This window comes from Salmo trutta, chromosome 29 (genome assembly GCF_901001165.1).
Source record: "Salmo trutta chromosome 29, fSalTru1.1, whole genome shotgun sequence".
Taxonomy (NCBI): Eukaryota; Metazoa; Chordata; class Actinopteri; order Salmoniformes; family Salmonidae; genus Salmo; species Salmo trutta.
In genome coordinates, this window is record NC_042985.1 from 579,676 (window position 1) to 606,747 (window position 27,072).

Genomic DNA, 27,072 nt, shown 5'->3' on the forward strand with positions numbered 1-27,072 from the left:
TTCGGAAAGTATTCAGACCCCTTGATTTTTCACCACATTTTGTTACGTTATAGCCTTATTCTAAAATTGATTAAATAAAGAAAATCCTCAATCTACAGACAATAACCCATAATGACAAAGCAAAAACAGTGACATTCTCTCTAATTTATTAAAAAGAAAAACAGAATTACCTTATTTACCTAAGTATTCAGACCCTTTGCAATGAGACTCAAAATTGAGCTCATGATCATCCTTGAGATGTTTCTACAACTTGGAGTCCACCTGTGGTAAATTCAACTGATTGGACATGAAAGGCACACACCTGTCTATATAAAAAGGTCCCACAGTTGACAGCGCATGTCAGAGCAAAAACCAAGCCATGAGGTTGAAGGAATTGTTTGTAGAGCTCCAAGACAGGATTGTGTCAAGGCACAGATCGGGGGAAAGGTACCAAAAAATGTCTGCAGCATTGAAGGTCCCCAAGAACACAGTGGCCTCCATCATTCTTAAATGGAAGAAGTTTGGAACCACCAAGACTCTTCCTAGAGATGGCCGCCCGGCCAAACTGAGCAATCAGGGGAGAAGGGCCTTGGTCAGGGAGGTGACCAAGAACCCGATGGTCACTCTGACAGAGCTCTAGATTTCATCTGTGGAGATGGTTGTCCTTCTGGGAGGTTCCCCCATCTCTGCAGCACTCCACCAATCAGGCATTTATGATAGAGTGGTCAGACTTCAGTAAAAGGCACACGACAGTGCGCTTGGAGTTTGCCAAAAGGCACCTAAAGACTCTCAGACCATGAGAAACAAGGTTCTCTGGTCTGATGAAACCAAGATTGAACTCTTTTGCCTGAATGCCAAGCGTCACATTGGGGAAAAACCAGGCACCATCCCTACGGTGAAGCATGATGGTGGCAGCATCATGCTGTGGGGATGTTTTTCAGCGGCAGGGATTGGGAGACTAGTCAGGATCGAGGCAAAGATAAACAGAGCAAAGTACAGAGAGAGCCTTGATGAAAACCTGCAGCAGAGCGCTCAGGACCTCAGACTGGGGCGAAGGTTCACCATCCAACAAGACAACGACCCTAAGCACACAGCCTAGACAACGCAGGAGTGGCTTCGGGACAAGTCTCTGAATGTCCTTGAGTGGCCCTGCCAGAGCCTGGACTTGAACCTGATCTAATATCTCTGGAGAGACCTGAAAGTAGCTGTGCAGCGACACTCCCCATCCAACCTGACAGAGCTAGAGAGGATCTGCAGAGAAGAACAGGAGAAACTTCCCAAATACAGGTGGCCAAGCTTGTAAAGTCATACCCCAGACTCAAGGCTGTAATCGCTGCCAAAGGTGCTTCAACAAAGTACTGAGTAAAAGGTCTGAATACTTATGTAAAATGTAATATGTCCGGTTTTTTTTTGGTAATACATTTAAAAAAATAAGTATTTGCTTTGTAATTATGGGGTATTGTTTGTAGATTGAGGGGAAAATCAATTTTAGAATAAGGCTTTAATGTAACAAAATGTGGAAAAAGTCAAGGGGTCTGGAATACTTTCCGAATGCACTGTAAGTATTTAGGTTTCTACTGATCAATCAGAAATCGATATATAATAAAAATAATAAACAAGCACAAAAACATTTAAATAAAAATGGTTTATTCTCTTTAATATAGTATTTGTTCTATCCATAGCAGAAAAGAGCCTCCATGCCACTCAGTGCTATTATAGCTCTGACCCCAGGCCAGTGCAGCTCCATACTGACCAACACACATCTCACAGCACAACACCAGTGCCAAACTGACCTGGAGTCAGTCTCTGTATCACATCTGACATCAGCTTATTTGAAAACAGGGGAGTTGAGCTGGGTGGGGTGGGGAGCGGGCAGGGATTTCGGGGGGCAGTTCTAGGAGGGAATATCACACCTCATAGCTTGGATCAGATACCTTGTGTGTGACTGGGGCCAAGCAACGCTAGTACCCACATTGTGAAAGATTTAGCTTTTATCCAAGAGTGTTGTGTGTGTTGCAAGTTGACTTCTTGCTCCAGTATGGCTGTAGACTTGGAGGCAGATCGTTTCTGCCACGAAAGGGTCACAAGTTGAGGTAACAAAGGTTTTCCTGGACGGCAAGAAGGAACAGAGACACGATCAAAAGAATGGAAGACTGGGCTTGTTACAATCTGGGTGTTTCTGTGCAGGTGTTTCTGTGCAGGTGTTTCTGTGCAGGTGTTTCTGTGCAGGTGTTTCTGTGCAGGTGTTTCTGTGCAGGTGTTTCTGTGCAGGTGTTTCTGTGCAGGTGTTTCTGTGCAGGTGTTTCTGTGCAGGTGTTTCTGTGCAGGTGTTTCTGTGCAGGTGTTTCTGTGCAGGTGTTTCTGTGCAGGTGTTTCTGTGCAGGTGTTTCTGTGCAGGTGTTTCTGTGCAGGTATGTGTGTGTGGATAGGTGTGAGAATGTGTACATGTCAGGGTTCTCCCCAGGATTATTTAACAAGGTGGTGCTGCTGAGCAGGTGTTTTCAACACCTGTAACTGACATTTCCTGCAATCTACTCATAAATATTTACGAATTTTATTTTACATAATGGCACTGCCAGTCCACCAGGTGGTGCCGCTCTAACATTCTTTGGGGAGAACTCTGTGTTTCTGTATGTTACCTCCTCTCTGTCCATCATGTTGCATTGGATCCACTTATTGCCTTGGTGTCTGTGTTGGAGATGGTCTGTTCATTCAGCACTGGATCTGAGGGACACAGAACATGGTAGTCAAGAGATCATCTCTTTCCAATTCACTCTTCACCAGTACAGGTCAAAGTTTAAAGAGATGGTGAGAGATTTCTGCAATAAAGTTCTCTATTACACAGTCAGATGAAAAAGGGCTTAAAGGGATACTTCGGGATTTTTGCAATGATGTAGCATGCTATCAGATAGCACAATGACTGGAAGTCTATGGGTAACGCTAGTTAGCATTGGCTCGCGAAACTGCCTCTAACTTCCTTCATACTGGACACAGAAACATAGTATCTACAAGTTCAACTGACTATGGGGAAGTACAAAAATGGCCTCTGACAAAATCCCAAAGTATCCCTTTAATTGGCAAAATCTGGAACGATCACTTTAAGTACTGGGTTTGAACTGCTTCTAACTATTTACACAACATCACAAAAGTAAATTTGCATAAAAAATTGCATACTGGACACAGAATGAGTGCACTTCACTGCCTAGCATTGGGTCCATGGACAGGGATGGAGAAAGGGAGAGACAAAAACGGAGGAATGTAGAAAGATGGGATGAAAGAGTGACACTAGAGTTGAGTGGTCTTTGTGCAGCGCTCTGGTGCTCAACGTCCTACAAATCGCTCAGCACATAAAAAAAAAACCTGCATCTCCAAATTCGCTCCATTAATTTTAAAATACATACAATACCAGTCAAAAGTTGACACCTACTTAATCAATGTTTTTATTTTTACATTGTAGAATAATAGTGAAGACATCAAAACTATGAACTAACACATATGGAATCATATAGTAAAAAAGAAAAGGGTTTAACAAATCAAAACATATTTTATATTTGAGATTCTTCAAAGTAGTCACCCTTCACCTTGACAGCATTGCACACTCTTGGCATTCTCTCAACCAGCTTCACCTGGAATGCTTTTCCAACAGTCTTGAAGGAGTTCCCACATATGCTGAGCACTTGTTGGCTGCTTTTCCTTCAATCTGCGGTCCAACTCATCCCAAACCATCTCAATTGGGTTGAGGTCGGGTGATTTTGTAGGCCAGGTCATCTGATGCAGCACTCCATCACTCTCCTTCTTGGTCAAATAGCCCTTACACAGTCTGGAGGTGTGTTGGGTCATTGATCCTGTTGAAAAACAAATATCCCACTAAGCCCAAACCACATGGGATGGCGTATCGCTGCAGAATGCTGTGGTAGCCATGCTAATTAAGTGTGCCTTGAATTCTAAATAAATCACAAACAGTGTCACCAGCACCCCCACATCAACACCACCTCCTCCTCCATTCTTCACGGTGGGAACCACACACGCGGATATCCTCCGTTCACCTAATCCGAGTCTCAAAAACACAGCGGTTGGAATCAAAAATCTCAAATGCATTACAGGTGACTGGCTCATGAAGCTGGTTGAGAGAATGCCAAGAGTGGCAGAGGGAAGCAACCTTGAAGAACCTCAAATATAAAATATATTTCGATTTGTTTAACAGTTTTTTGGTTACTGCATGATGTGTTATTTCATAGTTTGATGTCTTCACTATTATTCTACAATGTAAAAAATAGTAAAAAATAAAGAAAAACCCTGGAATGAGTAGGTGTCCAAACTTTTGACTGGTACTGTATATATATACTTTAACAAACACCCCATCTACTTAGTGACAAGGCACCGTTTGGTTTTGAAGTAGGCTAACTTAAGAAGCTTCAACATTTCAACATGTCATCGGCTCCTGAACAAGGACCAAGCTGATGATATGTGGCGGCCATGTTAAAAAACGACTAGCTTTTTCTCCAATCTAATGATGACCAGATACTTCAGTCGTAACTGGCTCTGTTGTGCTCACATTTTACAGTTGATACACAACTTTAGCACTGTTACAAACTTACTCTTATTATTGAATAATAGCCTTTATATAAATCATCAATTAGTGTCCTATTACCTGGTGGACTGATATCTATATCTCTGTTCATTAGTGGGTGGGTAGGCTAAATGAATACAACAGTACAGGCTTATTACCTGGTGGACTGATATCTATATCTCTGTTCATTAGTGGGTGGGTAGGCTAAATGAATACAACAGAACAGGCTTATTACCTGGTGGACTGATATCTATATCTCTGTTCATTAGTGGGTGGGGAGGCTAAATGAATACAACAGAACAGGCTTATTACCTGGTGGACTGATATCTATATCTCTGTTCATTAGTGGGTGGGTAGGCTAAATGAATACAACAGAACAGGCTTATTACCTGGTGGACTGATATCTATATCTCTGTTCATTAGTGGGTGGGGAGGCTAAATGAATACAACAGAACAGGCTTATTACCTGGTGGACTGATATCTATATATCTGTTCATTAGTGGGTGGGGAGGCTAAATGAATACAACAGAACAGGCTTATTACCTGGTGGACTGATATCTATATCTCTGTTCATTAGTGGGTGGGGAGGCTAAATGAATACAACAGAACAGGCTTATTACCTGGTGGACTGATATCTATATCTCTGTTCATTAGTGGGTGGGGAGGCTAAATGAATACAACAGAACAGGCTTATTACCTGGTGGACTGATATCTATATATCTGTTCATTAGTGGGTGGGGAGGCTAAATGAATACAACAGAACAGGCTTATTACCTGGTGGACTGATATCTATATCTCTGTTCATTAGTGGGTGGGTAGGCTAAATGAATACAACAGAACAGGCTTATTACCTGGTGGACTGATATCTATATATCTGTTCATTAGTGGGTGGGTAGGCTAAATGAATACAACAGAACAGGCTTATTACCTGGTGGACTGATATCTATATATCTGTTCATTAGTGGGTGGGGAGGCTAAATGAATACAACAGAACAGGCTTATTACCTGGTGGACTGATATCTATATCTCTGTTCATTAGTGGGTGGGGAGGCTAAATGAATACAACAGAACAGGCTTATTACCTGGTGGACTGATATCTATATCTCTGTTCATTAGTGGGTGGGGAGGCTAAATGAATACAACAGAACAGGCTTATTACCTGGTGGACTGATATCTATATCTCTGTTCATTAGTGGGTGGGGAGGCTAAATGAATACAACAGAACAGGCTTATTACCTGGTGGACTGATATCTATATATCTGTTCATTAGTGGGTGGGGAGGCTAAATGAATACAACAGAACAGGCTTATTACCTGGTGGACTGATATCTATATCTCTGTTCATTAGTGGGTGGGTAGGCTAAATGAATACAACAGAACAGGCTTATTACCTGGTGGACTGATATCTATATATCTGTTCATTAGTGGGTGGGTAGGCTAAATGAATACAACAGAACAGGCTTATTACCTGGTGGACTGATATCTATATCTCTGTTCATTAGTGGGTGGGTAGGCTAAATGAATACAACAGAACAGGCTTATTACCTGGTGGACTGATATCTATATATCTGTTCATTAGTGGGTGGGTAGGCTAAATGAATACAACAGAACAGGCTTATTACCTGGTGGACTGATATCTATATATCTGTTCATTAGTGGGTGGGGAGGCTAAATGAATACAACAGAACAGGCTTATTACCTGGTGGACTGATATCTATATATCTGTTCATTAGTGGGTGGGTAGGCTAAATGAATACAACAGAACAGGCTTATTACCTGGTGGACTGATATCTATATCTCTGTTCATTAGTGGGTGGGTAGGCTAAATGAATACAACAGAACAGGCTTATTACCTGGTGGACTGATATCTATATATCTGTTCATTAGTGGGTGGGTAGGCTAAATGAATACAACAGAACAGGCTTATTACCTGGTGGACTGATATCTATATATCTGTTCATTAGTGGGTGGGGAGGCTAAATGAATACAACAGAACAGGCTTATTACCTGGTGGACTGATATCTATATCTCTGTTCATTAGTGGGTGGGTAGGCTAAATGAATACAACAGAACAGGTCTTATTAAAAGAACAGTGTTGAAGGAATTTTTAAATGCGGTACCACAGTTATATTTGAGCAAGAGACAAGGCCGATGTTGGAACATGTTTTGAGATCCTCTCCATGCTCCAGCCAAATTAGGGAGGTTCCGCTCCTCGCTCCACTCCGCTCATATCTTCTGCTCTGTGTGTGTTTATCTTAAAGGTTCTACACAGTTTATGAAAACCGAGCCGACAGAGGTCCGTTTGCGTCGAGTTAAAAAAAAATCTGCCACACAAATGTTGGTAGAACTACGTATAGAGACGGAAACAGACCTGTGTAGGCTGTTTAGTAAACTGTGTAGACCCCTTTACAGAATTATGGCTGCTGCTGGACTTAGACAGACAGACAGACATACAGGTGTGTATCTTACAGAAGTATAGATGCTGCATGGCCTCAGGTAGACAGACAGACAGACAGACAGGTGTGTATCTTACAGAAGTATAGATGCTGCATGGTCTCAGGTAGACAGACAGACAGACATACAGGTGTGTATCTTACAGAAGTATAGATGCTGCATGGTCTCAGGTAGACAGACAGACAGACATACAGGTGTGTATCTTACAGAAGTATTGATGCTGCATGGTCTCAGGTAGACAGACAGACAGACATACAGGTGTGTATCTTACAGAAGTATAGATGCTGCATGGTCTCAGGTAGACAGACAGACAGACAGACAGGTGTGTATCTTACAGAAGTATAGATGCTGCATGGTCTCAGGTAGACAGACAGACAGACAGACATACAGGTGTGTATCTTACAGAAGTATAGATGCTGCATGGTCTCAGGTAGACAGACAGACAGACAGACATACAGGTGTGTATCTTACAGAAGTATAGATGCTGCATGGTCTCAGGTAGACAGACAGACAGACATACAGGTGTGTATCTTACAGAAGTATAGATGCTGCATGGTCTCAGGTAGACAGACAGACAGACAGACATACAGGTGTGTATCTTACAGAAGTATAGATGCTGCATGGTCTCAGGTAGACAGACAGACAGACAGACATACAGGTGTGTATCTTACAGAAGTATAGATGCTGCATGGCCTCAGGTAGACAGACAGACAGACATACAGGTGTGTATCTTACAGAAGTATAGATGCTGCATGGTCTCAGGTAGACAGACAGACAGACATACAGGTGTGTATCTTACAGAAGTATAGATGCTGCATGGTCTCAGGTAGACAGACAGACAGACATACAGGTGTGTATCTTACAGAAGTATAGATGCTGCATGGTCTCAGGTAGACAGACAGACAGACATACAGGTGTGTATCTTACAGAAGTATAGATGCTGCATGGTCTCAGGTAGACAGACAGACAGACAGACATACAGGTGTGTATCTTACAGAAGTATTGATGCTGCATGGTCTCAGGTAGACAGACAGACAGACAGACATACAGGTGTGTATCTTACAGAAGTATAGATGCTGCATGGTCTCAGGTAGACAGACAGACAGACAGACATACAGGTGTGTATCTTACAGAAGTATAGATGCTGCATGGTCTCAGGTAGACAGACAGACAGACAGACAGACATACAGGTGTGTATCTTACAGAAGTATAGATGCTGCATGGTCTCAGGTAGACAGACAGACAGACAGACAGACAGGTGTGTATCTTACAGAAGTATAGATGCTGCATGGTCTCAGGTAGACAGACAGACAGACATACAGGTGTGTATCTTACAGAAGTATAGATGCTGCATGGTCTCAGGTAGACAGACAGACAGACATACAGGTGTGTATCTTACAGAAGTATGGATGCTGCATGGTCTCAGGTAGACAGACAGACAGACATACAGGTGTGTATCTTACAGAAGTATAGATGCTGCATGGCCTCAGGTAGACAGACAGACAGACATACAGGTGTGTATCTTACAGAAGTATAGATGCTGCATGGTCTCAGGTAGACAGACAGACAGACAGACATACAGGTGTGTATCTTACAGAAGTATAGATGCTGCATGGTCTCAGGTAGACAGACAGACAGACAGGTGTGTATCTTACAGAAGTATAGATGCTGCATGGTCTCAGGTAGACAGACAGACAGACAGACATACAGACAGACAGACAGACAGACAGACATACAGGTGTGTATCTTACAGAAGTATAGATGCTGCATGGTCTCAGGTAGACAGACAGACAGACATACAGGTGTGTATCTTACAGAAGTATTGATGCTGCATGGCCTCAGCAGCGGTCAGTCTCTGCTGGTGGTCGTAGCGTAGCAGCTTGTCCAGCAGGTCCAGGGACTCAGGGGTCACCAGGTGCTGGTTCTCTGTCTGGACAAACTGCTCCCAGCGCTTCCTTGTCTGCCTGGGGGGAGGAGAGGAACTGCTTGATCTGGTCCGATAATAAACACTCATTTTAGTTTAACATTTCAAAATGTAACGCTACGGTTGTTCCTGAGGGGTATGTTGACACATCGCTTCACAAGTATCGCTGTCCCCAAGGGCACAAACATCCAATAAAAGGAGAGAATGGGAATCTAAATTGTGAAGGTGATTGGATCTTTACTTTATATTCTATGTCCTTCAGGGTAACACGGAAACAAAAGAACACTGGGATGTGGATTTCTACACAATCTATTTCTATCTGAACATTCCACACGGTAGGCGAGCACAGTGGTATGTGCTCCATGTAAACAAACAGTCTTGCCCACCCACTGCACTAAAACAAATCCCATTAGAGCCACTGAATACCATCCCAGCAGTCCTCAACAGCAGCCCCTCTCCCCACCTGAGTGACAGTCTGTTTCTGTCATGTCAGTGCTTTATCAAATTGTTTGGCTTTTCAATGAGCAATGGACTTGACTAGAGCACAAACAGATGTGGGACCAGGCTAGCCCTGTGCTACGCCCCCTAGTGGTACTTACTGTCCCAGGAGGTCTTTGAAACGTGTGTCCAGTTCAATGTGGTACTTGTGTAGGTAGCCAAACAGCTCATCTGTCCCAAGAACCTTAGCGATGCGGACCAGCTGGATACAACATGGGACAGTCAGAGGAACATTGAGACACACATCTACCATACATCCACACCTTCTACATCAAAGATGAACAGTGTTCATAGTGTGTATTCATGTGGTCATTTTGTTGTAATTATATATAACAGGGATTGTTGACAATAGAAGTGATGACCTCTCCAGTGGCTGGTCCCACACCCAATGATGCCATTTCACACTGTTGTACTACATCCAAGCATAGTATCATGGACTAGTGCAGTGTGGAACTGTGTGTGTTATTTGCCTGGTCCTAGTTGCCGTGTGTGTGTGTGTGTGTGTGTGTGTGTGTGGTGTGTGGTGTGTGGTGTGTGGTGTGTGTGTGTGTGTGTGTACCTGATCGTAGTTGTCCTGGCCATGGAAGAATGGCTCTTTCAGGAAGATCATGCTGGCCAACATGCAGCCTAGACTCCACATGTCCAGACTGTAGTCATAAAGCTACAAACACAACCACATAACAAGGACAATACAGAAGACTGGAAAAATACTCTACAAGTAATTCTAAAATCACAATGTGGTTCATTGAACAATATCCATTTATTGGTACATGTGTAAGCATACTACTGTTGAACATACTAATGTTAGCAGACAGGTAAATGTGTTGATGTAACAAGGATTAAACCAATATGTGCATCATGATGTATTACAGTGTATGTGGATGTTCACATTGTGTAAGTAGTGTGATGTATGTTAATAACTAGTGTGTACCTGATAGTCTACTAGCAGCTCTGGTCCTTTAAAATAACGGGAGGCCACCCTGACGTTGTATTCCTGAGCTGGGTGGTAGAACTCAGCCAGACCCCAGTCTATGAGACGCAGCTGAGACACACAGACAGCAGAGACAGAGAGACAGAGAGACAGAGAGAGACAGAGAGGGGAATTAGAGGGGTTTGTGGCAGTGTGACATGTACAGAAGCAGAGCTTCCTGTTTTGCACTATGCTAACCTGCCTTCTAAGCCTTTCAAAATGTCCTTCTGACCCACCAAATAGTGGACCATCTTGGAAATACGGATCTATAGTATGTTCGGGATCAATTTCATTTGTAAATCATTAAAAAAGAGGTAACCTAATTCAGTTGAAAATAGTCTGAATATTAAATGGATCATTTTAAATGTATAAAATTCAACCATCAGTTGGTTATTGAATTGAAAAAAAGGATTTGATCCATAAAGCTGCTAAATGTCACTTCCTGGACAACCAGACCAAATTCACATAGAAATGTGTGTTATACATCTGTCACTCTCATTGAATGCAAGTCTAAGATCTATTCTATGGGCGCTATTTCTATGCTTCCAGTTCTTAAGTTTTGTTATTGCGTCTTACTTTCGGGTTTTGTACACCAGCTTGAAATAGCTGAAAATACAATATTTTGGGTTATGAAAAATATATTTCACTGCCGTTTAGATGGTACAATGAATGGTTTGAATCCAGGCTGTATCACAATCGGCCCAGCGTCGTCCGGGTTTGGCCGGTGTAGGCCGTCATTGTAAATAAGTATTTGTTCTTAACTGACTTGCCTAGTTAAATAAAGGTTAGATAAATAAATAATGTTAGCCTTCAGCTTTGTTTTCTGCTGCTGCAGCGCCACTACTGCCACCTGGTGGCTAAATAGAACCATGACAGCCCAACCCACCCTGCACCCCCCCTCCATCCTCACAGTGTTTTGGTGCCATAACTTGACCCATTTAACACCTTCTGAAGTTTCCTCTGGATGAGTCCAAATTATCTCTTCTTCCTCCCAAAGTGTGACCTTGTTCACTTCCCTTCACTGATTCTAAAGGAAATGACAAGTATAAGAAATATGGTAGGAACTCCCACTAACCTATGCATCCACCAATCCAATGCCATTACATTTGTGAGAAGATGACTGATTACTGCTGAATTCGTGTAGCAAAACAACGTAAGCTTGCGAGACTTGCAGACGGTTGTAAGAGGTCAAAAAAATCGAGTGTACACTTCAGGTGATATTTGGGACGCAACATTCTGTGACCCTCCTGATAAAACAAGTATTGATGCTCTGCTTCTGACCCAGGAGAAATTAGCTGCAGCTACGGCTGCTATGAGGTCAGCTATTTGGGAAACACTGGCCTAGATTAGTAGGGAACAGGGGCAGGAATGGTGTTTATCATAACATCATTTAAAAAAATTACTTCTTCTATAGAAATAGGTCCTGCCTCTCGCTAAATAGTCCAAAGCAGATCATTCAGTAGATGTTCCTACCGGTTCTAGACTATGGTGACATCTATATCAGGGGTTACCAACCCTGTTCCTGGAGAACTACCCTCCTGTAGGTTTCAACTCCAACCCTGTTCCTGGAGAGCTACCCTCCTGTAGGTTTTAACTCCAACCCATATAAGACATATACACTAAACACAACATGTAAAGTGTTGGTCCCATGTTATAAACCACAACATGTAAAGTGTTGGTCTCATGTTATAAACCACAACATGTAAAGTGTTGGTCTCATGTTATAAACCACAACATGTAAAGTGTTGGTCTCATGTTATAAACCACAACATGTAAAGTGTTGGTCTCATGTTATAAACCACAACATGTAAAGTGTTGGTCTCATGTTATAAACCACAACATGTAAAGTGTTGGTCTCATGTTATAAACCACAACATGTAAAGTGTTGGTCTCATGTTATAAACCACAACATGTAAAGTGTTGGTCTCATGTTATAAACCACAACATGTAAAGTGTTGGTCTCATGTTATAAACCACAACATGTAAAGTGTTGGTCTCATGTTATAAACCACAACATGTAAAGTGTTGGTCTCATGTTATAAACCACAACATGTAAAGTGTTGGTCTCATGTTATAAACCACAACATGTAAAGTGTTGGTCCCATGTTATAAACCACAACATGTAAAGTGTTAGTCTCATGTTTCATGAGCTGAAATTAAATCCAGAAATCTTCCATAAGCTTTTTGTGTGCATTTCTCAAATGTGCACAAATTTGTTTACATCCCTGTTAGTGAGCATTTCTCCTTTGCCAAGATAATCCATCCACCTGATAGGTGTGGCATATCAAGAAGATGATTAAACGGCATGATCATTACACAGGTGCACCTTGTGCTGGGGACAATAAAAGGCCACTAAAATGTGTCGTTTTGTCACACAACGCCACAACTTGAGGGAGCGTGCAATTGGCATGCGGACTGCATGAATGCACGGCCCCATGCAGCAAGGATCTGTACACAATTCCTGGAAGCTGAAAATGTCCCAGTTCTTCCATGGCCTGCATACTCAGAAATGTCACCCATTGAGTATGTTTAGGATGCTCTAGATCGACAGCGTGTTCCAGTTCCCGCCAATATCCAGCAACATCACAAAGCCATTGAAGAGGAGTCACAGGCCACAATCAACAGCCTTATCAACTCTATGCGAAGGAGATGTGTCGCGCTGCATGAGGCAAATTGTGGTCACAACAGATACTGACTGGTTTTCTGATCCACGCCCCTAGCTTTTTCTTTAAGGTATCTGTGACCAACAGATGCACATCTGTATTCCCAGTCATGTAAAATCCATAGATTAATGCGTAATTAATTAATTTCAATTGACCGATTTCCTTATATTAACTGTAACTCAGTAAAATCTTTGAAATTGTTGCATGTTACGTCAATATATTTGTTCAATATAGACTCAAAAAGGTTGTCAAGATGGGGAGAGGTCTGTCCGTAATAAAGAGATGCTCTGCTTTTTTGACACCACACTCCAAACAAGTACGGCACCCTCTAGTTTTATCTCATCTTGATTATTGTCCAGTCGTGTGGTCAAGTCCTGCACCCTCTAGTTTTATCTCATCTTGATTAATGTCGTCGTGTGGTCAAGTCCTGCACCCTCTAGTTTCATCTCATCTTGATTAATGTCCAGTCGTGTGGTCAAGTACTGCACCCTCTAGTTTTATCTCATCTTGATTAATGTCGTCGTGTGGTCAAGTCCTGCACCCTCTAGTTTTATCTCATCTTGATTATTGTCCAGTCGTGTGGTCAAGTCCTGGAAAGAAAGACCTAGTTAAGCTGCAGCTGGCCCAGAACAGAGTGGCACGTCTTACTCTTCATTGTAATCAGAGGACTGATATAAATACTATGCATGCCAGTCTCTCTTGGCTAAGAGTTGAGTAAAGTGACTGCATCACTTCTTTTTATAAGAAACATGAATGTGTTGAAAATCCCAAATTGTTTACATCGTCAACTTACACACAGCACTGACAAACACATTTACCACACCAGACAAGCCACCAGGGGTATTTTCAGTCCCCAGGTCCAGAACAAATTCAAGGAAAACGCACAGTATTATACAAAGCCATGAAACTCCCTTCCATCTTATACAGTGCAAGTTAACAGCAAACCTGGTAAAAAAAAAGATAAAAGCAACACCTCACGGCACAATGCCTCTCCCCCATGGCACCTACTTGTTGTGTATGTACCGACGTACGTGTAACTGATAGACACGCGCACACACACACACACGTTCATGTTCTTAGATGTACAGTCGTGGCCAAAAGTTGAGAATGACACAAATATACATTTTTACAAAGTCTGCTGGCTCAGTTTGTATGATGGCAATTTGCATATACACCAGAGTGTTATGAAGAGTGATCAGATGAATTGCAATTAATTGCAAAGTTCCTCTGTCATGCAAATTAACTGAATCCCCAAAAAAACATTTCCACTGCATTTCAGCCCTGCCACAAAAGGACCAGCTGACATGTCAGTGATTCTCTCGTTAACACAGGTGTGAGTGTTGACAAGGACAAGGCTGGAGATCACTCTGTCATGCTGATTGAGTTCGAATAACAGAGTGTAAGCTTCAAAAGGAGGGTGGTGCTTGGAATCATTGTTCTTCCTCTGTCAATCATGGTTACGTGCAAGGAAACACGTACCGTCATCATTGCTTTGCACAAAAAGGGCTTCACAGGCAAGGATATTGCTGCCAGCAATATTGCACCTAAATCAACCATTTATCGGATCATCAAGAACTTCAAGGAGAGCGGTTCAATTGTTGTGAAGAAGGCTTCAGGGCGCCCAAGAAAGTCCAGCAAGCGCCAGGACCATCTCCTAAAGTTGATTCAGCTGCGGGATCGGGGCACCACCAGTACAGAGCTTGCTCAGGAATGACAGCAGGCAGGTGTGAGTGCATCTGCACGCACAGTGAGGCGAAGACTTTTGGAGGATGGCCTGGTGTCAAGAAGGGCAGCAAAAAAGCCACTTCTCTCCAGGAAAAACATCAGGGACAGACTGATATTCTGCAAAAGGTACAGGGATTGGACTGCTGAGGACTGGGGTAAAGTCATTTTCTCTGATGAACCCCCTTTCCGATTGTTTGGGGCATCCGGAAAAAAGGTGAGCACTAGAAGACAAGGTGAGTGCTACCATCAGTCCTGTGTCTTGCCAACAGTAAAGCATCCTGAGACCATTCATGTGTGGGGTTGCTTCTCAGCCAAGGGAGTGGGCTCACTCACAATTTTGACTAAGAACACAGCCATGAATAAAGAATGGTACCAACACATCCTCCGAGAGCAACTCCTCCCAACCATCCAGGAACAGTTTGGTGACGAACAATGCCTTTTCCAGCATGATGGAGCACCTTGCCATAAGGCAAAAGTGATAACTAAGTGGCTTGGGGAACAAAACATCGATATTTTCGGGTCTATGGCCAGGAAACTCCCCAGACCTTAATCCCATTGAGAACTTGTGGTCAATCCTCAAAAAGGTGGGTGGACAAACAAAAACCCACAAATTCTGACAACTCCAAGCATTGATTATGCAAGAATGGGCTGCCATCAGTCAGGATGAGGCCCAGAAGTTAATTGACAGCATGCCAGGGCGGATTGCAGAGGTCTTGAAAAAGAAGGGTCAACACTGCAAATATTGACTCTTTGCATCAACTTCATGTAATTGTCAATAAAAGCCTTTGACACTTATGAAATGCTTGTAATTATACTTCAGTATTCCATAGTAACATCTGACAAAAATATCTAAAGACACTGAAGCAGCAGACTTTGTGAAAATTAATAATTGTGTCATTCTCAAAACTTTTGGCCACGACTGTATGTAAATTGTAAAGTCTTTTGTCTGTAAGGTATTTTGTGTCATGTGTCGGACCGCAGTAAGACCCTGTTCCTGGAGAGATAACCTCCTGTAGGTTTTCACTCCAACCCCAGTTGTAACTAACCTGGTTCAGCTTATCAACCAGGTCATAATTAGAATCAGGTGTGCTAGATTAGGGTTGGAGTGAAAACCTAAAGGACCGTAGCTCTCCAGGAACATGGTTGGAGAGCCCTTAACTATATTAACGCAGCTGCCACTTCATTAAAGCCGTTAGAAGCAGTTTATCGTAACACCATTCCCTCAATTTGGCAAATATTACCACAACTAACCTCCCGATTCCTGCTGACAAGCAAAAACTCAAAACAGACTGGAATGCAGTATGTTCCTGGATTCACCCGATGGCATTGAGGAATTTACCACAGTCACAGGCTTAATTAAAAAGTACATTGACGATGTCGTTCCCACAATGACCGTATGTACATATTCCAACCACAAGCCACGGATTACAGGCAAAATCCGCACTGAGCTAAAGGCTAGAGCTGCCGCTTTCAAGGAGCGGGAAACTAAACCAATGAACTATCAACACAAGACCAAGATGGAATGCTACTACACCGGTTCTGACTCTCGTTGGATGTGGCAGGGCTTGTAAACTGTCAGTGATTACAAAAGGAAACCCAACCACGAGCTGTTCAGTGACACAAGCGTACCAGACAAGCTAAATACCTTCTATGCTAGCGTCGAGGCAAGCAACACTGAACCATGCATTAAAGAACAAGCTGTTCCGGCTGTCGTAGCCAATGTGAATAAGACCTTTAAACAGGTCAACATTCACAAGGCTTAAGGGCCTGACGGATTAGCAGGACACCAACTCAAGAGCATGCACTGACCTGCTGGCAAGTGTCTTCACTGACATTTTCAACTTCTCACCGACCCAGTCTGTAATACCTACATGTTTCAAGCAGACCACTATAGAACCCTGTGCCCAAGAATGCTAAGGTAACCTGTCTAAATGACTACAGCCCAGTAGCACTCATCTGTAGCCACGAAATGCTTTGATAGGCTGGTCATGGCTCACAACACCATCATCAGACACCCTGGACCCACTCCAATTCGCATACCGTCCCAACAGATCCACAGATGACGCAATCTTTATTGCACTCCAAACTGCCGTCTCCCACCGGGACAAAAAGAAGACCTACATGAGAATGCTATTCACTGACTACAGCTCAGCGTTCACCATAGTTCCCTCCGATCTCCATAACTAAGCTAAGGACTGTGGGACTAAACACCTCCCTCTGCAATTGGGTCCTGTACTTCCTGAAGGGTCACACCCAGGTGGTGAGGGTAGGCACATGTGCCACGCTGCCCCTCAACATGGGGCCCCTCAGGGGTGCATGCATAGTCCCCTCCTGTACTCCATGTTCACCCATGACTGCGTGGCTGTGTACGACTCCAACACCATCATTAAGTTTACATACGACACGACTGTGGTAGGACTGATCACTGACAACGATGAGACAGCCTCCAGGGAGGAGGTTAGAGACCTGGCAGTGTGGTGCGAGTGCATGGCCAGGATTATCAACAACTACCACGGGTCGCTAATATGGCCAGGATTATCAACAACCACCACGGGTCGCTAATATGACCAGGATTATCAACAACCACCACGGGTCGCTAATATGGCCAGGATTATCAACAACCACCACGGGTCGCTAATATGGCCAGGATTATCAACAACTACCACGGGTCGCTAATATGACCAGGATTATCAACAACCACCACGGGTCGCTAATATGGCCAGGAATATCAACATCTACCACGGGTCGCTAATATGACCAGGATTATCAACAACTAGCACGGGTCGCTAATATGGCCAGGATTATCAACAACTACCACGGGTCGCTAATATGGCCAGGATTATCAACAACTAGCACGGGTCGCTAATATGGCCAGGATTATCAACATCTACCACGGGTCGCTAATATGGCCAGGATTATCAACAACTAGCACGGGTCGCTAATATGACCAGGATTATCAACAACTAGCACGGGTCGCTAATATGACCAGGATTATCAACATCTACCACGGGTCGCTAATATGACCAGGATTATCAACAACTACCACGGGTCGCTAATATGGCCAGGATTATCAACAACTACCACGGGTCGCTAATATGGCCAGGATTATCAACATCTACCACGGGTCGCTAATATGGCCAGGATTATCAACAACTAGCATGGGTCGCTAATATGACCAGGATTATCAACAACTAGCACGGGTCGGTAATATGACCAGGATTATCAACATCTACCACGGGTCGCTAATATGACCAGGATTATCAACAACCACCACGGGTCGCTAATTAGGCCAGGATTATCAACAACTACCACGGGTCGCTAATATGACCAGGATTATCAACAACTACCACGGGTCGCTAATATGGCCAGGATTATCAACAACTACCACGGGTCGCTAATATGACCAGGATTATCAACAACTACCACGGGTCGCTAATATGGCCAGGATTATCAACAACTACCACGGGTCGCTAATATGACCAGGATTGTGCCTTTGGCTACTGGACAAACAAAAGAAAGTTGGTATAAAATAAATTGCCTCCAAGGATATGGTGTGATTGACTAGGCTACTTTGAAGCAAGGTAAGACATGCCTCATATGTAGTAAAAAAACATTCACGTTTCAAACAATTAAATTAATGTTTTCTAAACGCATACGGCCTCCAGCTCACTGCAAAGTGGTGTGTGAGGTGATGATGAAGCCTGCCTTCCGTTGCCGTTGGAGACGCTGTCTGACAGACTTTCCCCTCAAAGGCTCTGTATGTGTACGGTGTGATAAGATGCATAACGAATATACTGTACTACACACCTATTTAATTACACTAAATTAACCCAAATTAACCTATAGACCAATAGGCATGACTAGTCAAATGTGTTTCCATCGACTGATATTTCTCTCAATGAATAGGATAAAAAAATAATTAAAAAGTATTATTTCTAAATGGGATCTTTTTCTACCGGACAATTGGCCGGTGCCAATTATACCAGTTTTTCAACAACAACAAAAATGTAAATTGGCCAAAAGCCGGCTAACAGAAACCCTGTGCTCAACAGTTAATCAAACAGCTAACTGGACTATTTGCATTGACTCCCTTGTTTGCACTTACATTCTTGCACTGGCTCTACGCACACTCACTGGACTGTAGCCACACACTGCTACTGTATTATCCATCCTGACTGCCTTTTACCCCTAGTTACCACCTAGTTACCACCTAGTTACCCCTACATGCACATTGCCTTCAGAAAGTATTCATATCCCTCGACTTATTTCACATTTTGTTGTGTTACAGCCTGAATTCAAAATGGGTTAAATTATTTTTATATCACTCATCTACATACCATAGCCAATAACAACAAAGTGAAAGAGAAATTTTTGTTACACTTTTGCAAAATGTATTGAAAATGAAACAGAAATATCTAATTTACATAAGTATATTGGAACCGGTACTCCTTGAATGCAGCCTTGTTATTGTTATTTTCTTTTGCTCATCTTTTTTTAACTTTTTAACTCTGCATTGTTGGGAAAGGGCTCGTAAGTTAACATTTCACGGTAAAGTCTACACCTGTTGTACTCATAACATAAAATGTTATTAGATTTTTTTGCGGGTCGACAGTTTTAGTGCTCATCACTGCATTCTCTACTGTAAAGTTGGTTGGCCGTCTCTGATATCACGTAGGTTGATACATTGTTTTCATTCATAAAGCCTTTTTACAAAAAACTCCCACTGTACCTAACATCATTACTAACCTCTAGACATGAGTGGATAAATCTGGAAAATTCCTTGTCTGTACTGAGTTAGGTAAACCAGCTTTGAGTTTTTTTTCCCACTGTATTTCTGGAAAAATATTCAAAATGTGATGTTTTGGTGTCTCCAGGTCAATTCAGAAAGCTGATTGAGGACATTATTACTGATGAATGTGATGTTTTGGTGTCTCCAGGTCAATTCAGAAAGCTGATTGAGGACATTATTACTGATGAATGTGATGTTTTGGTGTCTCCAGATCAATTCAGAAAGCTGATTGAGGACATTATTACTGATGAATGTGTTTGTTTTTTATGACCATGTTTTTCATCTGTAAAATAAACCTTGGTCTTAGTATGACTCCCTGAAAAAAATAAAGGTTAAATAAGATATATATATTTTTAACCTTGTAGAGAGGATATTGTTTTGGGGTGGGCCAACTTCCATCATGTATGAATTGAGGATGATGTCAGCAAAACCAGAAATCCTGATTAAAACCAGGAAATGAAGAAACCCCAACCCTGAGAGAGGGAGAGTTTGATGTTGCTCCCAGGACTCTCCAGATTGTATCTCAATGAGAATAACCTGTTTAAATAAAGATGATCGGATGGCTACCTTTCTCATCTGGTGGTCGATCATGACATTGTGTGGTTTGACATCCCTGTGCATGATCCCCATGCTATGGCAGTAGTCCAGAGCCTGCAAGAGACAACACAAAGGACATCACAGTCTAGACGACACAGTCTTTATCTGAAGACTCTTTTCAGGCTCTCTTGACCAAAACAAAGTGTCAATGGAAACAAATTGAAGCCAAACTATTTGACAAGTGGGATGCAACAGAGCCAAGCGTGGGGACCTGCCAGCTTCCCTTACCTTGAGAAGCTCGTACACATAGAAACGAATATCAAAGTCTGTTAACTTCTGGTAAAGCTCCTGTGAATGAGATTAAACAAAGGTTAATAACTACAGTGCATTTGGAAAGTATTCATACCACTTGACTTTTTCCACATTTTGTTACAGACGTATTCTAAAATGTATTAAAGAAGAAAAAAAAAAAATCCTCAATCTACACACAATACTCCATAATGACAAAGGAAAAACTGTTTTTTAAAAATGTTTGCAAATTGAAAATAAAATAACCTTTACATAAGTATTCAGACCCTTTGCAATGAGACTTGAAATTGAGCTCAGGTGCATCCTGTTTCCATTAATCATCCTTAAGATGTTTCTACAACTTGATTGGAGTCCACCTGTGGTAAATTCAATTGATTGGACATGATTTGGAAAGGCACACACCTGTCTATATAAGGTCCCACAGTTGACAGTGCATGTCAGAGCAAAAACCAAGCCATGAGGTCGAAGGAATTGTCCGTAGAGCTCCAAGACAGGATGGTGTCGAGGCACAAATCTGGGGAAGGGTACCAAAACATTTCTGCAGCATTGAAGGTCCCCAAAAACACAGTGGTCTCCATCATTCTTAATTGAAAGAAGTTTGGAACAAACACGACTCTTCCTAGAGCTGGCCACCCGACCAAATTGAGCAATCGGGGGAGAAGGGCCTTGGTCAGGGAGGTGACCAAGAACCCGATGGTCACTCTGACAGAGCTCCAGAGTTCCTCTATGGCGATGGGAGAACCTTCTAGAAGGACAACCATCTATGCAGCACTCCATCAATCAGGCCTTTACAGTAGAGTGGCCAGACAGAAGCCACTCCTGAGTAAAAGGCACACAACAGCTTGCTTGGAGTTTTCTAAAAGGCACCTAAAGATGAAACCAATATTTAACTGATTGGCCTGAATGCCAAGCGTCACATCTGGAGGAAACCTTGCACCATCCCTACAGCGAGGAATGGTGGTGGCAGCATCATGCTGTGGGGATGTTTTTCAGCAGCGGGGACTGGGAGACTAGTCAGGATCGAGGGAAAGCTGAACGGAGCAAAGTACAGAGAGAGCCTTAATGAAAACCTGCTCCAGAGCGCTGAGGACCTCTGACTGGGGCAAAAGTTCACCTTCCAACAGGACAACAACCCAAAGCACACAGCCAAGACAACACAGGAGTGGCATTGAGACAAGTCTCAATGTCCTTGAGTGGCCCTGCCAGAGCCCAGACTTGAACCTGATTGAATGTCTCTTAAGACCTGAAAATAGCTGTGCAGCAATGCTTCCCATTCAACCTGACAGAGCTTGAGAGGATCTGCAGAGAATAATGAGAGAAACTCCACTAATACAGGTGTGCCAAGCTTCTAGCGTCATACCCAAGAAGACTTGAGGCTGTAATCGCTGCCAAAGGTGCTTCAACAAAGTACTGAGTAAATGGTCTGAATACTTATGTAAATGTGATCGTTTTTTTTGTTAAGCAAAAAAAATCTAAACATTTGTTTTTACTTTGTCATTATGGGGTACTGTGTGTATATTGTATTTTTTTGCTTTCAATTTAATCAATTTTAGAATAATGCTGTATTTTTTTGCTTTCAATTTAATCAATTTTAGAATAATGCTGTAACAAAATGTGGGAAAAAAGTCAAGGGGTCTGAATACTTTACGAACGCACTGTACTTTCAAAATGTTTACAGATTAAAAAGTATTTGTTATATGATATCAGTATATTTTCATGTCTGTTAACTTTTCAAACAGACAATTACCTTAGAGAGAGATCAGTAACTTTACATAATTTCTTTGTAGTAGTTTCACATGAATGCATGATATTCACCAAACATCAGTACCTTAAAATCTGTGTTATTGATGCACTCAAAGACAAGTGCCGGCGTTCTAGACTGCAGAGAGACAAGATGGGAGAATTCATCCCTGATTATTAAAGAATAAAGAAGATGGCAGAGAGACAGAGTTCTATTGTTGAAGAAATACAATCACAAGCACACATTTCAACAAAAGCAGAGCAGCACACCACTAAAGGCAAATAAACTGATGGGAGACATTACAATGAAAACAGTCTCACACTAATCTCTCTCCTTGTTTGTGGATTTATCACCAACATTGTCCAAATAGCCTTCATCAGGGGGTTCTCTCATTCTAGAGTTTAACTTTGCTGATAGCAGGCTTTGAGAAAAAGTTTGACTTACTATGACTGTGATAGGTGGTTGTCTTACCTAGCTAAGATGAATGCACTAACTGAGTGGCTCTGGATAAGAGTCTGCTAAATAACTGAAATGTAAATCTGTTAGTCAGCACCTCACTGTGATGGTGTGGGCTCATTAATTCCCTTTTCACGGAGGGGAGGTCACACCCCTAAATGCAAATAAACACACACCCAATGGAGTACTGGGGCTGACCAGAGAGACCACAGAAATATAATCTATAGAATGGAGTACTGGGGCTGACCAGAGACCACAGAAATATAATCTATAGAATGGAGTACTGGGGATGACCAGAGAGACCACAGAAATATAATCTATAGAATGGAGTACTGGGGCTGACCAGAGAGACCACAGAAATATAATCTATAGAATGAGGTACTGGGGCTGACCAGAAAGACCACAGAAATATAATCTATAGAATGGAGTACTGGGGCTGACCAGAAAGACCACAGAAATATAATCTATAGAATGAAGTACTGGGGCTGACCAGAGAGACCACAGAAATATAATCTATAGAATGGAGTACTGGGGTTGACTGGCAAGACCACATAAATGGAATCTATAGTATGGAATACTGGGGCTGACCAGAGAGACCACAGAAATATAATCTATAGAATGGAGTACTGGGGTTGACTGGCAAGACCACATAAATGGAATCTATAGTATGGAATACTGGGGCTGACCAGAGAGACCACAGAAATATAATCTATAGAATGGAGTACTGGGGCTGACCAGAGAGACCACAGAAATATAATCTATAGAATGGAGTATTGGGGCTGACCAGAGAGACCACATAAATGGAATCTATAGAACAGGCCTCCCCTGTCAAGTCATTGATGCCATTATGGGACGACTGGCAGCCATTGCGAGTTTACCAGTCAATTTTCCCCTTCTAGAGATTATATTTCTATGAGACAGACATACCACAGGATCCTTCACTGTGTCCACCAGGCGGATGATGTTGGTTCCACCACGCAGGTTCTCCAGGATCTTAATCTCTCGCTTGATCTTCTTCTTCTTGACAGGCTGAAACAAGAGATCAATCATTTCCAGACTTAAACACAACAAAAAGGACCTCAAAGCCTCAACCAGGCAGGGTTGTATTCTCCAGAACCAAACGGAAACAATTGGACCGAAACGGGGTGAAACTTAACTCTACACTCCATTGGGTGTGTGCACTAATGAATATGACCCTGTTCAACTGAAGCCAATAGAAGGACAACTGTTTTAAGCAGGGGCCACATGCCTAGGTTGAGGGTCCTATTACCTCCGTTGTATACACCTACGGAAAAACATTCAAAACACATCAACTGACAGCAGCTCACCTTGAGGATTTTAACCACCACTTTCTCATTGTTGCTGACGTTGACGGCTTCAAACACCTCGCTGTATTTCCCTCGGCCCAGCTTCCGTACCAGCTGGTAGTTGTCCTGATTACTGCAGAGAGAAGAACAAGACAATCCTGAGAAGAGACCTGTGGGAAATGGTAGGAGTATATGCATGCAGTAGGGTTATCAGACAGGATTATCTAGAAGGGATAATATACATTTACAACAGGGTTCTCCTAACTCCTGTCCTGAAGAGCAACTGGGTGGTAAACAGACGTTTGATTAAACCCAGTAGGCTTGGAATGAAAGCATGCACACCCAGCTCTCCAGAATTAGAGACCCCTAGTAACTAACAGTTAGTAGAATAGCTACATCCTTCTTTACCTCCAGCTTGGCACGTGTGCATCGTAGTCCCAGTAGTCCCTGGTCTTCTGCGTGTTGACATCGGTGTAGACCCGAGCTTTACTGCTGACCGTAGGAGGGGGCATCGCGAGCTTGGACGCCCGGTGCTGATGGGGCTCACCTTCCACAACAATACTACTCTTCTTGGCGCGAAATTGGAAGGCAGGGCACCGACTTTCGGGGACCCTAGATTTAGTTAACTCCGTGTAAGATGGCTTAACATTGGTTTGGGCTACTTTCGTCCGTAGTTGGTGACCGCAGTCGGCAGCACTTGCTGTGCGGATTGTCAAAGCTACGATGAGCGAGTTCCTGATGCCCCTGAACAGCCTGTTTAGCAAGATGCTATGGTGGACCGCCAGTTTCAGGGAGGCGGCAGGAGAAAGGGGAAAGAGGATGAGGTAGACTAACACAATTGGCAATAATGATTCAATATCGGACAGCTAGCTAGTAACTCAAATCGAGAAATGGTTTAAAAAGCAATTTACGAGGCCGAGAGCTGGGCAAGCTAATTGAATTTGACAGACCCCTCTGGTATAAGCAAGATAAGTTAGCTAGTTAGCCAAGATGCTAACCAGCTAAGTTGGGCCCCCGTGTTCATCACAATACTAACGTAAACGAATACGATAAGCCACCATAAGTACAATATCAAACAGCAAGCTTGAGTTGCGATAATAAGTTCTCTAACAATGGTCAGTTGGTTTAGAAAAGACGTCAAATCCGTCTCGCTACATGTACGTTACTGTAGAAATGATTGTCGTTAGCTAGCCTGCTACTGTTAGCTAGCTAGCAGCGCACTCGGGTAGGAAGTCCAGCGACATGTATTTGGGCTTGCGGTGGCACCCTCTCCAGGGCGCAAAGTTCGAGGAAAATGCCTGAGAATATTACACTTGAAACCGCTGAATATGTTTTTGAGTCTGGCTAATGGGTTTAGCTAAATATTCATTCTAAGAAGACTCCGTCGTTCAAGTCGTAGCTGCTGCGACTCCGTTGCAACAAAAACATCACCCGGAAGTAGTCGCCAGTGACCCCTCCAAACGCAACATTGTAGCGGCCCAAAGATGACTACCGTCGCCGTTACTGGCCGCATTCCTAACCGGCAGGGGTTGTTTTGTAGCGGGGTTTCGTTTGAAGATATATCACACATTTCTAACCTAGCAATTGCTTTATTGAAACGTAACTATATATTATTTGACTAAGTAAATGTATATCACCCTTCTGGCAAATATCTAGTGAAAGCCTGAAATACGTACCAAAATAGTAACATGATCACTCTCAATATTCACATGTCGTTTCTTTTCAGGTTGGGTGTGTTGTAATTCCACCTCGGTACATGATCATTAAATAATGTGCACCTTGTGGACAACATTTCCATGTGCATTGAATTATTGTGTTTATGTATGAGACAATTTCCTGTTTTTTTGTCAAGAACTTCCTGTTAAGAGGACTAGTAGTACTTTGCCCCTCTCGAGTGTGTGGTAAGTTACTGTCCAGTGTATTTAAGCAAACACAAATACTGTAAAACAATAATATTGTAAGATTTGTTTATTTTGTTAGTGCAGTGTGTACATGAACATGTTATACTGTACATATCATTCAAGATTGAATGTAGCCTACACAGATTAAGCCACACAGAATGATGTCATCATCTATATCTCCCAGTTGACAAAGATTGAGGGCAGCAGAGGCAGAAGCACAGACCGGAACATATTTGACCAGCATTGGCATGCAGAAGGCTTAGGCCTGTCGAGAGCATCAAAACCGTGACGCATTGTGGGGAAATTGTGACTGACTGACCGATCTGCAACTAACATTTGAGTAGTTAATTATGATTCAAGGTGATTTGTAGATTAGTCAGTCACACCTTTAAAAAAAAAAAAAATTGGCTGCAATGTCAAACACGCTCATAGCCTAACTGCAGACACAAGTGCTTGACTACCTCATCATCCCACCCAGTTCAAACAACTTCTTCCCAAGTTGCACCCTATTCCCTATAGCGTGCATTACTTTTGAGCAGAGGCCCTGGTATACTACGTAGGGAATAGGGTGCCATTTAGGATGAATCCACCATATGACATTCTCACTCCTAACCTTTCAGTTTCATATCCTCATTCCAAATACACATTGTGAGCATGTTTTTTTTCCTTTTAAAATACACTATCATAAAACAATATAAAAAACACATCATGTATAAACTTGCATACATAATCACATACTTTTTCCCCCCCTTCTTCTCCCTTTCAACATTTAGACTTACTAACATAAAAGTCCTCTCACAGCTATTTCAGGGGCAACTGAGGAACAATTTGTGCAACTGGGACCCTAACTTGGCTGGGTTTACATGAAGACCTCCTAGGCACAAACCGAGGCCAACGTGTCCAAATGGAAGTCAGGATAAAGAGATTGTTTTTTAAATCAGATGATAACTGCTAGGTGAAACGATAACACTTTGAAATCCAGATGTAGACATTACTGGTTTAAACAAACCACTGGGCCGTTGTCTTACGACCAACTGTCTGCTCTGTCGGTTGAGGGACGAGCGTTGCGTAGGACTGATGCCACCTGTCGGAGGACAATGCCACTGGACCGGAGTATGTCCTCCACACCCCTTTTTGCTTAAATACAACACAAACAATCTCAACTGGGTAGAAAAGCAGGTAGCAGAAGCAGTTCTTCAACACATTTTGCAACTTCTACCACCAAGTTTGTTAACATGTTAGAATGTAAT

The 27,072-nt window shown here is 42.6% G+C and overlaps 1 protein-coding gene across 2 annotated transcripts; it reads right to left on the reverse strand.

Annotated features, from left to right (window-relative positions):
• Positions 1–1,605: 1,605 nt before the first annotated feature.
• On the reverse strand, positions 1,606–25,729 carry LOC115166713 (casein kinase II subunit alpha'). 2 transcript variants are annotated; one of them, XM_029720429.1, is made up of 13 exons: positions 25,598–25,729; positions 24,330–24,689; positions 23,943–24,054; positions 23,542–23,643; positions 22,246–22,296; positions 20,397–20,456; positions 20,139–20,222; positions 10,356–10,466; positions 9,984–10,085; positions 9,526–9,626; positions 8,818–8,966; positions 2,619–2,703; positions 1,606–2,087 (listed from the first exon to the last, which is right to left on the reverse strand). In XM_029720429.1, the coding sequence occupies exons 1-12, from the start codon at positions 25,609–25,611 to the stop codon at positions 2,633–2,635; spliced, it is 1,317 nt and encodes a 438-aa protein (XP_029576289.1). In that variant the 5' UTR covers positions 25,612–25,729; the 3' UTR covers positions 1,606–2,087; positions 2,619–2,632. The 2 variants fall into 2 exon arrangements, with proteins under 2 accessions (XP_029576289.1, XP_029576290.1); XM_029720430.1 differs by lacking the exon at positions 25,598–25,729 and having other exon boundaries at positions 24,330–25,381.
• Between the last annotated feature and the right edge of the window lie 1,343 nt (positions 25,730–27,072).

What these genes read in the sequence shown, in the direction of transcription:
- LOC115166713 (XM_029720429.1), bottom strand. An exon ending in TGGTGGTTAAAATCCTCAAG is followed by an intron (nt 23,644 to 23,942) that starts GTGAGCTGCTGT and finishes CTCTTGTTTCAG; the next exon opens with CCTGTCAAGAAGAAGAAGAT. An exon ending in ACACAGTGAAGGATCCTGTG is followed by an intron (nt 22,297 to 23,541) that starts GTATGTCTGTCT and finishes GTCTCTCTGCAG; the next exon opens with TCTAGAACGCCGGCACTTGT.